This window comes from Diaphorina citri, unplaced genomic scaffold (assembly GCF_000475195.1).
Source record: "Diaphorina citri unplaced genomic scaffold, Diaci psyllid genome assembly version 1.1 scaffold942, whole genome shotgun sequence".
Lineage (NCBI taxonomy): Eukaryota > Metazoa > Arthropoda > Insecta > Hemiptera > Psyllidae > Diaphorina > Diaphorina citri.
The window spans coordinates 101,266-117,551 of record NW_007378373.1 but is presented as its reverse complement, the minus strand read 5'-3'; the positions used below and the strand labels follow the sequence as shown (position 1 = coordinate 117,551).

General features: G+C 38.6%; 2 protein-coding genes across 4 annotated transcripts in view; both read left to right on the top strand.

Annotated features, from left to right (window-relative positions):
• Positions 1-2,016: 2,016 nt before the first annotated feature.
• Positions 2,017-12,592, top strand: LOC103513236 (lachesin-like; the record flags this gene model as incomplete). The annotated part of the gene is made up of 5 exons (XM_026826485.1): positions 2,017-2,207; positions 10,558-10,743; positions 11,490-11,682; positions 12,121-12,266; positions 12,569-12,592. Coding segments are annotated over 5 exons (740 nt in total), but the record flags the coding sequence as incomplete, so codon positions are not given.
• A 418-nt stretch (positions 12,593-13,010) lies between these two features.
• The window catches only part of LOC103513223, an 8,328-nt gene continuing 5,052 nt past the window's right edge, over positions 13,011-16,286 (top strand). The window contains exons 1-3 of one of the 3 annotated variants that reach the window (XM_026826494.1): positions 13,011-13,252; positions 13,496-13,837; positions 14,022-15,090. In XM_026826494.1, coding sequence (XP_026682295.1) covers positions 13,181-13,252; positions 13,496-13,837; positions 14,022-15,090 — 1,483 coding nt within the window. In that variant the 5' untranslated portion in view covers positions 13,011-13,180. Of the gene's footprint in view, positions 13,253-13,495; positions 13,838-14,021; positions 15,211-16,286 lie in introns of those variants that run through there. The other 2 variants (XM_008478038.3, XM_017445728.2) reach the window with 2 other exon arrangements.

Sequence of the window (16,286 nt, the reverse complement as noted above, 5' to 3'; positions counted from 1 at the left end):
GATTGTTACAAATATTAATTACGCTACCTAACCACAAGTTAGGAAGGGGAGCTGTGGCATTGCAACAAAAAAAAAAAATGGGTAAATTTTGAAGAGAAATTAGAAAGAAAGAGAGAGAGAGAGGGAAACAGGGAGAACCGATTTAAAGTCCGAAGTACAATTAATAATCGGGAGAGATTAATATTTAGGTGACAAAATTTTGCTTTAACTCCTGTCCAATTTGATAAAATCTTTTCCTTCACTCACCAATCCCCTTTGGTTTTTCTTCTTCTTCTTCTTCCTTCTCTTTCTCTTTCTTCTTCTTCTTCTTCTTCTTCCTCTGCGCAATTTTTGTTGACAACTCTGGGCATTGAACTAGGAACCGTCTGCAATCTGCATGTTAATGTAACATTTCACGAACCGTGCATGTCCCCATTTTCATTTTACTCGTATAACTTCGGCTTTCTATTTTCCCTCTAATCAGCTCCCACGGCGTAGTGGTCACTGCGCTCGCCTTGCACGCGGGAGACCCGGGTTCGATTCCCGGGGGGGTTAAGAAATTTGTATCATCCAAATGATTGATTCCGTGACTGGCTGTTGCGGGGCCCACTCAGCCTCGTGAGGAAAATGAGTAGTATGACATATAAATGTGCATAGCAACAGGTAGGCATGGTAGGTAAACATTGGATGTTAGGATTATTGAGATATTGGGAAAAATCCTACAATGCTGCAGTGAGCACCAAAACGGCATACGCTCCCGTAGGCGATGACGTCATAATTCATGACTTCCGCTTCGTTTGTTTGTGCGCAAGCGTTTCTGCGCGTTTTGACGTGAAATCTGACGTCACAACTGTTAAAACTTTTTCATGAGAACGGCAATTAAAAATTGAATTTTCGACCTTTGAAAGTTACTTTTTCGGAGTTTTGACCTCAGATTCGGATTTTTCTCAACTTTTTACGTAGGAATCGACCTTTTATTAATAATATTTTCCCAATTGCAACTCCTCCATTGTACTTGAAGAATCAACCTCCAAATTTGTAGATACCTACCTATCTTTTGCCAATTTCTTCCACGCATGGAGGAAAAAGTGAGGAGTGCAGACTTGCAGAGTCGTCTACAGGCCAGTGGTCACCCATCCAGACACTCACCATGCCCTGTGGTGCTTCACCTGAGTGATTCACAGGGATTTACTGTACCATCTTATTGAAAATGGGCTAAGCACATCCCAAGGCAGAAGTTCCATATCGTAATATCCTCTGGAATACTAAAACTTGATATTTTTTATTTCCCAGAACAAAAGACAAATAATATCAAGGAGTGTTGACCAGTCTTCTTATTCTTTTTCTTCTTCTTTCTTTCTTATCCTTCTTCTAATATTTCGTCTTCTTCTCCTTCTTCTTCTTCTTCTTCTTCTTCTTCTTCTTCTTCTTCTTCTTCTTCTTCTTCTTCTTCTTCTTCTTCTTTCCTTTTTTCGTTGAATTATCCTTCTCTTTTCTATTCTCCATATTTTTTTAACACTCCATTTTTTGGGATGGTTTGATTTTGGTTGAAAATTTGAATATAACCTACAGTGATTAAAGAAATATTGAAGCAGACGTATTAGGTATCGATGGAAGCGGTCAGAAGAATTAGCCTGTTTGAAGAGCTAAAGAGTTTAGATCTTCACAAGAGCCATCGAAAGAGGAAGAAGAAAGAGAAGATACAAGGATGAGGGAATATAAGAGAAACATAACGAGACAGGAAAAAACAAGCTGGGTCCGTCCCTCCGGGAATTTTTTAGCCCGTAATTTATTCGATCGTGATTAAAGAAAATCAGTACCTATGTACCTACCTCATTTGTTTAATATTCAGTTTATTATTTTTTCTTGATTTGATTTTTTGATTTTACATTCATGTAATGATTTAAAATCAAGACTAGAGCCCGTTCTCCCTTTATTCCCAATATAATGTTCCCTTTTTGCACCCAGCTCCTCAATTTCACCCTGTCTCACTGTGACCACAACTCAAACCCGTTCTCCGACCGTTCTCTGTTTCAGTCCCGGTGCGCGGTTTCGAGCCGGACTTCCTCTACCCGCTAGAGAACGTGACGATCGCCCAGGGACGTGACGCCATCTTCACGTGCGTGGTGAACAATCTAGGCGGTCACCGGGTGAGTTCTAGCGTGACAGACACGCACGTGAACACGGGAGGGAGCATTGTGTTTCCCACCGACAGTTCCGCGATGAAGGTGCGTACAACGCTTCCCCTTCCCCGGCCGAAAGGGGAAGCACGAAATGCGTGCGCACGCATGATCCCACCTAGTACGCACTTTTGCACCTTGCACCGTCCGTCGCTTACTACCTCTTTTTCTTGCACAATGCACTCTCAAAATATTCTTCTAGATTATAGATTTCTGTGGATAAAATTAACGACTGAATTACAATTTTCTATAAATTATTTCTGAACTTTTGAAACTGTCTGGAGACTTTGGAGCATGTTACAGAAAGCATCTCTTCAGTTGGCAATGTAGGCATAGCCTATCCACAATACCTAGTTACCTACTTACATTCGGTCCGGGAAAGAGATAGGTACCATTTCTCAGTAATTTGATGTCATATCAACTTTTGTGATATACGAAATGTAAACTTCTTTCTGGAACAGGCACTTAATTTCAAGAAATATAGTCTTCTATTTTCCAGAATAATTACGCACTTTTAAGGAATGTTGCGTTTAGAATGGTGATGCTTTCATTCATTCTAGTTTTATTTACAAGAGATTTACCTCATCAATAGGTATTATTCATAATTATTATGTACTTATAAATCTTAGAATACGTACATTCATTAATCGATTAATTGATCCTTTTCAACATTCAATTTCACCAAATATTATTATCTATGCTGCACATTAAATTTTAAATATTTCTTCCTTCTCTTTTAGTTCAGTCTACTGCCTTTTTATACATGTAAATTTTATAGCCATTTTTACATACCTACATAAAATGTCTAAATCATAGCCACTTTAGGTGAAACTTGTCTATTTTTACATTTCCTGCAATATTGCTTCTCACTACAATAAACTTACTCGTCTAAGAATTCTATTTTCTTCATGCACCTTGTATTTTTCAAAGCTCCGTTTACTCAAATGGACGGGAGAAAGCACCAGCGCCTTTTGAATGAAGCATGAGCACTCACTTCTAATTGACGCACTGATAACTGCACTTTGCTCACTCAAATTTTCTCACAATTGTTTCCCCACTTTGTGCACGTGAAATTTTTTCTTGGCACATTTTTATTGATTTTATTATTGCTTTAACATGGTCGCTGTCAATTTTTCTGGCTACCTTTGAATTATTAAGGTTTTTTCTAAGTAAAGAGGCTAGAAATGAAAAACCTAAAGTTCTTTGAAAATCCAAATTCATTGGATTCGATAGATTAAAAAAAAATAATAATAATAATAATAATAAATAAATAAAAAAAAACTAAACCTTATAGTGAATCAGATTCAGACAGAATTAAAACTTGAAACTTACTCCGTTTGCTCAACAATATGTTGTATTGTAGCTCTTTTCTTGATTTATTATGCAAACATTATTATGTAGGTATTCTATAGGTGTTCTTCTTAACATGTAGGTAGGATTTGAAGGCTGAAGATATGTATGTACTTCAATCAAACTAAAATACACCATTACAACCCCATTCAATGGGCTAGAAATGAAAAACCTAGTCTGGAAAAAGCCTGTATAATATTCCCTCCTCTCCCTTCTATTCTTCTTCTTCTTCTTCTTCTTCTTCTTCTTCTCCTCCTCATCCTCCTTCTTCTGCTTTTTATTCTTCTTCTTCAATCTGCTTCTTCTTCTTCTCCTTCTCCTCCTCTCATTTCTTTTCAATCTCTCGCTGTTTTTCCCCTTCGGAAAATCTCCGCGGTTTTTATCTCCCTCTTTTCTTTTTTTTCTTTATTTTTTTCTAAGTAAAAAATAAAACTCATCCATCTACCTACATTTGGTTAGAAAGGAAAAAAAAAAAACGTAAGAGATAGGAAATATAGCTCTCTCTCTCTCTCTCTCTCCTCTCTGTCGATTCTATCTTTCTTCCTTTCTCTATTCTCTCCCTCCTTCCGATACCTCCTCTGCTTTCTCAAATGTAAGATATGCATTTGGGGGAAAAAAAGGTCGATTTACGTGTAAAAAGTTACAAAAAATGCAAAAAAATTAGTCCAACACAGTGAAGATAAAACTGTAAAAAAAAGTACAACAAATGTCTCAAAAATTCAATTGGAGTTTCTTTCTATTTACCTACCTTTCCTCTTTCCTTCCCTCTCTCTGGCGGGAAAAGGAATCCCCCCTCCTCTTTTATCTCTTCCCCTCTCCTCTTTTCTCTCTCCCCCCTCCTCTTTCATCTCTTCCCCTCTTATCTTTTCCTTCTCATTTCTTTCTCCCCTCCCTCCCATCTCAGTCACAGTCGACATGATTCCAATTTCTCACAAAACCTCTCTCTCTCTCTCTCTCTCTCTCTCTCTCTCTCTCTCTCTCTCTCTCTCTCTCTCTCTCTCTTGAGGGCCCTTGAAAAAATCGGGGGAATTTACATACAGCCTAAGTATCAAACACAGAACTCAATGGTGTAGTAGTTAAGAGAGGTGGTGAACTTTGGATATGGAAGATTGTAGTTCCAATGGGGCACAACCAGATTTTTTTTTCTTCGCTGATAAAGGAAGTTCGAAACACGCTGATTTCAATAGAAATGCTTAAAAATTCATTAGTGCTCTAAATTTGTAGGATTATCCTTAGCCTTATCCTTGGAAATTTTCAAGTCTTAGATATCTACTTAGATGAACGTACATAACTAACTCTTTTATTAAAGGCGTGTATTAGTGTGTATATTTTATGTGAGTACATTAATACATTATCACATAGTAAGTCAGTAACACAGTCCATCCATCTCCCTTAACTGAAGAATGGGTTATAATGTATTACTATACTATAGGGATAGAAATGGGAGGGAGGGAGAGAAGGAATTAGAGAGGAGAGGAGGAGGGGAATGGAAGATGGGAGTTAGAGGAAGGGAAGAATGGAAGAAAGAAAGGGAAGGAAGAAGAAGAAGAAGAATAGGAGGGACTGCTTTGATGTTGTTTTTAAGGCACTACAGGGTGGGAGAGAGGGGGAAGGAGGGAGGGAATGGGGAGGAGAGAGTTTGTTTTGATGTTATTTATAATTATTCAAATTAGACTTCATCTCGGCATCGTGTCTACCTATACAGGGTGTATCAAAAGATGTTTCTCTCTCTCTCTTCTTCTTCTTCTTCTTCTTCTTCTTCTTCTTCTTCTTTTCCATGAGGATTGAGAGAGGGAGCTGTAACTACTAAGGTATCTTATCGTTCTGAAAGTGAAGAGAGAAGGAGGATAGGGCAGCCGTTTCGAGTGCCGAGAACCAACCTTATCCGTTTAGGATACGGTGCGCATACAAGGCAGATCCGTATAAGCCTAACCCCCAACCCATCTCTTGGTTGTTTATCCCTTCCTACAGCAAGCCTCAAAGTGGCCTTTTGTTGTAAGGCTTACAAGGCAGACGAGGTTACAATAAAATAAATAGGTTAGCATTTTGGTGAACATAAGTATACAGGTGGGTTTGGTGAAGCAACATGATCGTCGAGCTTAGTCGAATGACCAAAAAGACTTTTAGTCGCGCAACTTTTAGTAGCGCGTAGTCACCTACAAAACGAAAGCCTCTATCATTTTCATAGGTTGGGTTTTTCAGGCGACTATACGCTTCCAATGTCCGACGAACCTTATGATTCGGTAAAGTAAAAAAATAATTAAAACATGGTTCATTTTGTGTTTGGGTCACCCTGTATGTATAGCAGCAAGGTGCAGAAATTTTCTCCGTGTAAATTATTTATTTATGTGATGAGATGAGCACAGTGGGGGAGCGTAAGTAACATAAGACCCCTAGCACTGCATATCATACTGTGATAATCCAATAGCTACAGTCAGTGGGGGAGGGTAGGTACTTAGGTAGATTCAGTCACTGCCAATTATCCGCAGATATTAGGCCCACTAACCATGTTGGATGAAATTTTCCGTTTTCAAATTTCAGTCTTTTTTTAAAGAGGTTTAATAAAGCGAACTGTAATTGTAATTTTTATTTGACATTTTAAGTATACATATTTTTCATATAGGTTCAATAACTGCTGTAACTGCTAAGGTCTTATTGTCCCGAACGCGAAGGGATAGGATACAGTCAGCTGTTCCGGAAACGAACCTTATCTGTTCAGGATAAATTGCGCCCCGGGCGGAAATCGAACCCGCGACCTAGCGCTTACAAGATAGGCTCACCAAGCTAACTAAGCTGGCAAATTTGAGTCAAAGAGTAAGTTGTACAAAATGACAAAACCAACCCGTTTTGTATGAACGCCTGGAATTTGTTGTAGTTATGCAATGTGAAAAGCACTGTGGAATATCTATTCCTGACAATTGATAGAATGCTGGCTGAAAATTAGTCCGAAGGAAAAAGGGAGAGAAATGCGAGGGAAAGAAAGCAGGAAGAGAGAATTTGAAGAAAGATCGAAATTGAAAACAACTCTAACCCATTCTAAAGGAAAAGAGAGAGGAGCGAGAAAGCGAGGATAAAGATTATCAGCTATCAGGGAGAGAGAGAGGGAAAAGAGAGGGAAAAAAGCAAGAGGAGGGGGAGGGAGAAAGAGAGAGGGTAAGAGAGAGAGAGAGAGAGGGAAAGAGAGAGAGGAACAAGGTAAAAATGAAAGGAGAAAAAGTAGGAAGAAGGAATTGAGAAGAATTGCTGTTGACAGGCTTTATGTCGAAAATTAAAAATGAAAATAATAATAAAAAAAAATAAAAATAAAAAAAAAATAAAAAAAAACATCACTATCACTTGAACCTGGAACATAGTGGCGACGGAATGAAAATAGATCAGGAATCAGAGCCGTGGGTAAATTGTCAATTTTTGACCTCCAAATATTCGCGAAATGTACCTATGAATCTGTTACCGTGGTTTAAGTAGTTAGTCTTGTCTTGTCTTGGTATTCATAATAGACCAGGAAAGTGAGACTTGAAATTACAAAAATAGACTTCCACCAGTGGCGAATGGTAACTTCTGTCAACAACTGGACAAATTATGGGTATTTATATTATAAATAAATAATTTAGGTACTGTGTCAAATATTGCCCTCAATGAATGCGACATTCAAACATTTCCTAAACTTTTTTTATTATGATAGGAAGATAAGAAAAAGGGAGAGAGAGAGAGAGAAAGGAGGGAGGAAAGTAGGAGTATACAATATACAGAAAGAGATAATATACAGAGACGAGACTCAAAGACACGGATAAAGATGAAAAGGAGAAGAAAATGATGAAGAACAGGAGGAGGAGGAGGAAGAGAAGGGGAGGAGAAAGAAGAGGTGAGAAAAAAAGGGATTTAAAATAAGATTGAAATAAAAATAAGGAGTATGTGATGTTATTTGAGTGGGAAGAAGAAATTGAACTTCATGGGAAGAAGAGACAGAAAGAGGGAGAGGAGGGAGGGAAAAAGAGGGAAAGGGGGATAAAACAGGAAGGAGGGAGAGAATGTCAGAGAGAGAGAGAGAGAGATATTTTGATAAAAAATCAAGTGTGTGCGAGAAGGAATTTCAAATATTTTACATTTCACAGAACAGATCAGTAGGGTTGAGAGAGGGGAGGGAGAAAAGGAAAGGAGGGGTAAAGGAGGGGGCAGAAGTATTTGAAAAGAGAAGTGGAGGGGAGAGGTATATTTATTTATTAGAGGGGGGATATGATAGGATGGAATTTCGGGGACGGGATGAATGGGAGGGAGAAGAGAGATGATTGGAGGGGTAGAGGAAGGGTTGGGAATTTTGGGAGGGGAAGATGGAGGGGAAACGGAGGGGAGGTGATAGAGTCAATACAGAAGTGTTATGTGTGTTTGTTTACTAAATAATATCATTGTGAACTGTGAGCTTAACGGGGGGCTGTGATTTTGTTCCAGTATTTTCTTCCCTGTTTGAATAGGTAGATACAGTTACCTAAGGAAGCCTTTTTTTCCTAAGGTAGGTATTAGATACCTAAAGCCTATAGGTACCTTTTTTGTCGTCAATAAAATCAGGAGATTTGTAAATCGGAATGTCAAAATCTTGAAAAGATAGACATAAAAATAACACCTCAAACCCCAATCTATTTCATTAGTTCCCAAAATTACCCCAAATCCTTACGGGCGGGAATCCAACTCGATCTAGTCGATCTAGCGGTTACAAAGGAGACGCATTGACTTCTATGCTAACAAGGCTGACTCCCTAAGACCCTAATCTTAAAACTATCAATTGAGGAGCTGGGTGAAAAAAGGGAAATATGGATTTTTTGCCGTTTTTGCGTAAACCAGTTTTTTGAATAGAACGTGGTGCGCTCTATCTTCCAGCGTTTGAACTGCAGTGATAACTTTTTTTTTCGATGATTTACAGCGTTTTTTGTAAACATACTTTTCAAGGATTTTGATGAAAAATTGAAAACTTTAAAGTTAAATATCTCAGTTTGATGATTTTCACTCACCTTTAGCCTCTCCCCTTACATTTCACTCACGATTCGCACGAAACAGGAATTCAAAGGAAACCAGGAATCAAGGATAAGAGAGCCGGGAATCCGGGATAATAGACGGGACAGGATAATGGGTCGGAAATCCTGGACTCGAGATTTGTTTCCGGGACAAATTCCCCGCTTTAAGATTACTTAAAGTGGTTGGGATGACTTTGGATTACTTAAAGTTCAAAGTAGGTTTATCTGGAGCTTGATGCTTTACAGGGTAAGGATGTAGAAATTTACTTTACTTACCTGCTGTCCGTGTCCAGGAGATTGGCACAGTAGTAGGTTTTTGTACCTAATCTATTAGGAAGTTGGAAGGATTAGGAGTTTATGAACACCCTGTATAGCTTCTCTCAGGATTAGGAGTTTAAGGAGACTACGGGTTTGAAAATGACCACTCCTGGATGCCCAGTTGTGGACATAAAGGTGTGTCCACTTTTGATCGAGGTATAGTGTATTTAACTTTCAAGGGTTTTGCAACATACATAAGTAAGACATTTCCTGTTTACGATTTTATGAACACCCTGTATGGCTTCTCTCAGGTAACCACTATTGCCTTTTCGGCACTCTGCCAGGTGAATTTCATGTAAAAAAAAAAAAAAAAAAAAAAAAAAAAAAAGGAAAAAAAATTTCATTTCCAAAAAAAAAAAAAACAAAATCTAACGTAAACTATCATGTCCAAACAACATGAAACCAAAATCTAAGAACATGAAGAAATGAAAGAATCAGGAAGACTAGGGAAGTGGAAAGGGAAGAGTAGGAAGAAGGGAAGAGGTGGAGAAACAAAAACCTGCGGGAAATCTCTCTCTTTTAAGTATCCAGCTGGGAAGCTTGTAACATTGAATGAAAATAAATTTCCATTAAAGTAGGGGAGAAAAAATGTACCTACCTACCTACCTAAGTCACTTTGAGACTAACTACTTTAACTAGGATTTTAAAGGCTTAGCTAAGCCAGCCTTGTTAGCTTAGTTGATAGTGCGTCTCCCTTGTAAGCGCTAGGCCGCGGGTTCGATTCCCGCCCGGGGCGGATTTTATCCTGATGGGATAATGTTCGTTCTCGGAACGGCTGGCTTTCTCCTATCCTGTCTTCCTTCTCTCTCCGATTTCGGGACGATAAGACCCTAGAGTTACAGTTCCCTCTGTCAAACCTCTTAAAAAAAAAAAAAAAAAAAAAAAAAAAAAAAAAAAAAAAAAAAAACAAAAAAACAAAACTCTTTTTCTTTACTAAATTTTTCGCTGTCACAGTCCAACCAAATTTTGTTTCGCAAATTTTCTTTGGCAGTTAGTTGCTCTCTAACTTTTTACGGTACTTTTTACTCCAATTATTTTTTTACGTAGTTCAGCTATAGGTATCTACCTACTTACTCAAAGCACCTACCTACCTAGTTTTTTTCCACATACATTACCATCTCCCTAACTTCTCTCTCTCTCTCTCTCTCTCTCTCTCTCTCTCTCCATCTCTCCCTTCCAAAACGCAAGGCATCCGGAAACTAATTATTTCCCTGGGACCTAAGGAGGGCCTACTTGTATTTCATGCTGCATTGTAGGAGAAAGCATGGAATTCCTCAAATGAATATTTACGACCTTTATGTCCTCTTTATGAATTTCATAGGAGTCTCTTTTTTCTTGCCTCCGGGGTTGTCAGTTTCCATTTTAACATTTGTATGTTGTTGTTCAACATTTGACCCTGCAAATGTTGAAAAAATACAATGTTTGATGACCTTTTTTCTTGAATTTGGGATGTTTCCTGGATGACGATAGAGTATAGGCCCCCTTCATGTCAAAAACCATTCCTTTCTTGATATCAACCCTATCTATTGGGGGGTGGCGAACTTGCTGACCATGGCCAACTTTGGGTCATGTACCTTGTTTCGACACATCCATTTAGGCTTTAGAGCGTCCGAAGAACGTTAAAAATAGGTAATGTGTTTCTTCTCTTTCTCTCTCTCTTCAATATATTGCAACGTACATCCGCGTCCCCAAGTTGAATACTTTCTCATTCATTTCCCCCTCAGGTGGCCTGGATCAAGGCAGACACCAAGGCTGTCCTAGCAATTCACGAACATGTTATCACAAACAATGCGCGTCTCAGCGTCACTCATAACGACGCGAACACATGGACTCTAAACATACGCAGCGTGCGTCGGGAGGACCGCGGCTATTATATGTGTCAGGTCAACACCAACCCGATGACCAAACAGGTGAGTCCGGTTCCCGGGGTTGTGGGTTCGAACCCCTTGGGAAATAAGAAAGGTGTTTCACCGTGGTTTTTGTTTCGCAACGATCAAACAGCTGCTATCAAACAGAATAAAACATTGGAACAGCCACTCACTGTCAGGTACTTACACCTCATCAGGTCTGCCTGTCAAGTCTACCTGATGAGCACACACACTATCGGTTAGACCTGACAGGTGGACCTGATCAGGTGTAAATATGAGGGTGTCAGGATAGGGAGTGGCTGGCCTTAGACTCGTGTGGTCTGTGTCGTAGCATGCCCATTCCGTAGTATGTCCCTCATCAGATGGGCGAGAAGAGAGACACAATACAGACAATTCTTTCCACTTATGTAGGTGCTGAATTGCTGATTCTTCGTCAGTACCTTCTAAAGGTATAGAAACACAATACTATCACGTCAAGTGAGCTCACAATCTCACATCAGCTCATGTACCTTACCACTTCTGTATCAGTGTGTTTCTACCTTTACCTGTCCTGAATCGGAGCTCATTAGATGTGAAAGTACTGTTTTTCTACCATAATCCGTTGCAATACTTACTTACTTATCCGGTTATACAGGCCGTGAAGGTCCAAAACTTGCTCTGATGAGCCTTCTCCACCTCGGTCTATCTTGCGCTGTTTGTGTCCATTCTTCTCCTTCTTCTTGCTGGGAGTTTATACTTGCAATAAGAGTACAAATTTCACTTTTATCACTTCCGTGGTCCCTCATCAGATGGCGTTTCTAGAGGTGGTCATTCCGCCGGACATCAGCTCGGAAGAAACGTCCGGTGACATGATGGTACCAGAAGGAGGGTCCGCCAAATTGGTGTGCAAAGCTAAAGGCTACCCAACGCCTAAAATTACGTGGAGACGCGAAGACAACAAGGAGATCATTGTCCGCTCCAACCCACCGTCCAGTCAAAAAGGTGAGTAATAATCAGCCAACCAAACAGGTAACCTGAGGGTTTTGAGGTGAAGCAGTGTCCACACCCCGTAGTATATGTCCCTTATCAGATGGGCGATGAGGGACACATTTTTTTCTTCCCTCTTATGTGCTGGAATCTGCTGGATCAATCCAGAAAAATGACAGAAAATCCACGATTGAGGTGGTTTGGACATGTAGAGAAAAGAGACGCGATGAGTAATTGAGTATGTAGGTATGTAGGAAAGATACCACCATAGGTAGGAGAAAAAGAGGCCGAATATGATATAAAGAGACAAAGTGTCACCTGGTAATATCGAGAGCGTGGGTTTATTTTCACCCGAAGCCAGGCGAGGTACCCTTATTTCTTGAGAACTGCTGGGATGAAAGGACTAATCCTACTGGAACAGTACAATAAGAGCTCTATTGTTTTTCCTTCCAGTATTTTCCGTCGAAAGCGAGGTGCTATCGCTAACCAAGGTGACAAGATCGGAGATGGGTGCCTACCAGTGTATTGCAGCTAACGGGGTCCCACCTACAGTTAGTAAACGACTTATGCTTCACGTCCATTGTAAGTATCGGGCGAATGTAAATTCCCCCGATTTCATGTAAATTCCCCCGATTTCAAAATTACTTCCTGTAGGGTCATATGTAAATTCCCCCGATTACGAAAAAAAAGGGTATATGTAAACTCCCCCGATGGTAGAACCTGGATTTAACTTTCTTTCTGATGCTATTTATTTGAACATATGAAAGTTTCTGAAGACTAAGTATTGCATCCGTAAAAACATGAATATTTGGATGCGAAGAATTAAAATATTTAGAGAGATGTGAATGAAATGACTTACAATTTCTAAACACCAAAACATGTTTTCACGCTCACTTGTCAGAAATTAATAGTTGACATGAGATGATGTCCACACAAACCAAACTAATAGGTAATTACATGAAATGTCCCTTGAGGGCCCTTGAAAAAATCGGCGGTGGAATTTACATACAGCCTAAGTATCAAACACAGAATCAATGGTGTAGTAGTTAAGAGAGGTGGTGAACTTTGGATATGGAAGATTGTAGTTCCAATGGGGCACAACCAGATTTTTTTTTCTTCGCTGATAAAGGAAGTTCGAAACACGCTGATTTCAATAGAAATGCTTAAAAATTCATTTGAGGCTTCCTAAGAGGAGAAATCCTTCGTTTGAAATTTCCGAATTTTGAAACGCACACAAAATTTTCGCGGGCAGCCATTTTCTCGTGGATGACGTCAGTTCATGCGAGGTCGTAAACCATGCCTGCTTCAACGTAGGGCTTATCAGTAGCTTTGAAAGAAGAGTTTTTTAAATAGTACATTTTCCAAAGTGATAGAGATTGAAATTAATTAAATAACTCTAAAAATGACCACCACATCATTGGCATATTGTATTGTACCCAAATGTCCAAGCACTAAAAAGAGAAAATCCTGAGAAACTCTTCTTCTCTGTGCCATCAGGAAAAGTGAGAAATAAATGGTCTGCTATTGTAAGAGAACCAAAATATCCCTAAAAGGTAGCTATTATTGCTGTGAAGATCATTTTGATGTAAGTATAAACCTTTTTATAAATGTAGGTATAAAGTTTTTCCATGGTGTTTAATTGTTGTTATCATAGTGTTTTTTTTTTTTATAGGTACCTACCTAGGTAGGTACAGAAAATAATATACCTACTTCTCATTTAGGTAGTTAGTATAGGATAGGCAATACCTATACACTGGAAATAATGTTTTGTAATACAATACATATCTAGATATATCATAAGATGGGTCCATTTTTTATTTTGTTACAGCCAGAAACTGATGTTGAAGATTGGGCAAGATACAAGATTCTGAAGGCAGAAAATAAACCAGTATTTCGCTTGAAACTTAAGCCTGGTGTTTTGCCTCACAAATTTGACTGTCAACCAGACAGGAAGATAACTCACACCAAAAAGGAGCGATCAGTGTTACTGAAGAAAAGACACTTGGAAATTATTCAACAAACTATGACTTGCATGGAAATAGACACTGAAGAAGATATTCCAACAGAAAATCTTTCAGAAGAAGTTTGTATTGATCATATGGAAGATGTTGAAGTATTTCAGCCAGCAGCTGAAATTGAAGTCATTGGGACACAAGATCAAGCTTCTCAGGTAATATTTCCCCACCAGGGTTTTCTTTTATATGTAGGTACTAAGCTTTGAACAGAGTAAAATACATTTCTCATATGAATTTGGTAAAAATTAAGTAAATTTAAAAGCATTTCCCTTTCTTGACTCTTGTGTATATATATTATAAATGGGTAAAGATGTGAACTAGACTTTTTTAATGTTTCAGATTGAACTTTTAAAACCACATCCTCCAAAGCCAACTGTTAGAAGTAAATCATGCCAGACAGATAATGTTTCTATGGTCAAAAACTTGAAATGTATGAAGTGTGTGAAGAAGAATGTAAAAGAAGAGAAGGAAACAGAGGATGAAATTTTCACTTCAAAAAGTGACAAATCTGATACATCATTTCATTTGTCAGATGTTGATAGTGTATCTTCTGACTCAACTTGTGCTTCATCTGTAAACCAGGCTCTGATACGGAGTTCTAATATTTCTATCATGATGAAAAACCCCAGGTATTACCTTGGGTTGGATGTAGAAAACCTAGAAGGATTTATTAAACATTTAATCACCCATGGTTGTGTTGAGGAAAATGCAGTTCTCATTGTACTACGTAAAGTTCGCCTCAATGAGCCATTTCATGTATTGGCAGATATTTTTGCAACATCAACCAGTGTTGTAGCTAGACTGTTCAACCATGCTGTGCCCAAAATTTCTTCACTCCTTAAGACTTTAATTTTTTGGCCCAGTAGTGACAAAATTAAAAGAAATCTTCCTCTTCAATTTCAAGCCAACTTTTCTAATGTCGAATCAATCATTGATTGTTTTGAAATTGAAATTGAAAAGCCAATGAATCCTTCTCTTCAAGCATCAACATGGTCTGATTATAAATCATGTAATACCCTCAAGTATCTGATTTCTATAACCCCCTCAGGGATGATTAATTTTATTTCTCAAGGTTATGGTGGGAGAGCAAGTGATATGAAAATTGTGGAAGATTCTGGATATTTAGACAAATTGTCTCCTGGTGTAGTTGTTCTTGCAGATAGGGGGTTCAAGAACTTGGATTCCATCTTACGAGCTAGACAATGTTTTTTAAAACGGCCTCCAAGTGTATCAGCTGGAACCAAGATGTCTAAAACTGATGTCAAAGAAACTAAAAAGATTGCAAGTTTAAGAGTCCATGTAGAGCGGGTTATAAAAAGAGTCAGAGAGTACAAGTTTTTGGATGCCCATTCACGTTTTCATCATGAACTCCTTAGAAACTTTGATGGGATTGTAGTAATAGCAGCTGGTGTTGCGAGAATCTTAATTTGAATTTTTCCGCTGCTGAAAATATTGTCACTTGTTGTACATGGGTAGAAGATGCGAATTTGGTTTCATGCATCCAAAGAGAAGTCATAAAAGAAGAGAGATATAAATTGTTGCTCGTTATAGTACAGTTGATATAAATTGATGTTTCGTTGTATTTTCTACGACATAGAAAATGGATTTGAATTATGTTGAACTGGAAGCATGGAAATAAAAAAGACTGTTGTAGAAGTAATTTAAACACATTACAGTATTGTATATATTTCATCGCTTCTCCATATATACAAAGGAATTTACAGTAGATACATTTTATATAAAGAGTATAAATTGATAAATTTTTATTTACAATCCATGTATGTGTTGCTGTTTAAAGGATAGTATATAGGAAAAGCTAGTTTTTTCTTTTTGATTGAAAAAAAATGAGGTCTTCGACAGAGAAACTGTAACAGCTTCCATAGGTCTTATCGTCCCGAAAATCGATAAAGGAGAGGAAGAGAAGACAGGATAGCGACGAACGAGCAGACGTTCCGAGAACAAACATTTCCATCAGAGGATTAAAATCCGCCCCGGTCGGGGACAATCGAACCTTAGACTAGGGCTTTACAAGGCAGATGCAACCTACCACATAAGCGTAACTAGCTGACCTTAGGAAAGCTTATTAAAGCAGACCATTGTAGTTTGGGGAATATGGATTATCTTCCGAAAATCCGTAGTCTTCCGGTGTAAGACAGATCATATGTAATCAGGTGACCATATCAAACTCAACAATCGATCGAGACAACTTCATATGTCTCCTCGTTGAATTGGGTTTAGCCACCTCGTCAAATATTGGTCTTTTCTTGCGGCCTAACAAATACATCTGGAGTTGAACTTGTTGCATGTATTCTTTGGTTTCAGGGACGTCCTCCATATTTGGGTGAAATAAGTTCTGAAGGTTTTCTCAGATGATGGGTTTGAGCTTTGACTTCTATTACAAAGATTTTCTGTAACAGACCATCTGTGAAGCACCAAACAGGTTCTTCTGCCTTTACAACCAACCATCTTTTTCAGGCTTTGATATCATATATGTGCTGTACAGTTTGGAGGATTCTCTCTCCAAAGCATGTACCCCTCTTCATTGCATGCATCGGGTTTTGATTTGTACGCACCCTAGAATGGTACCGTTACTGGTGTTGCACT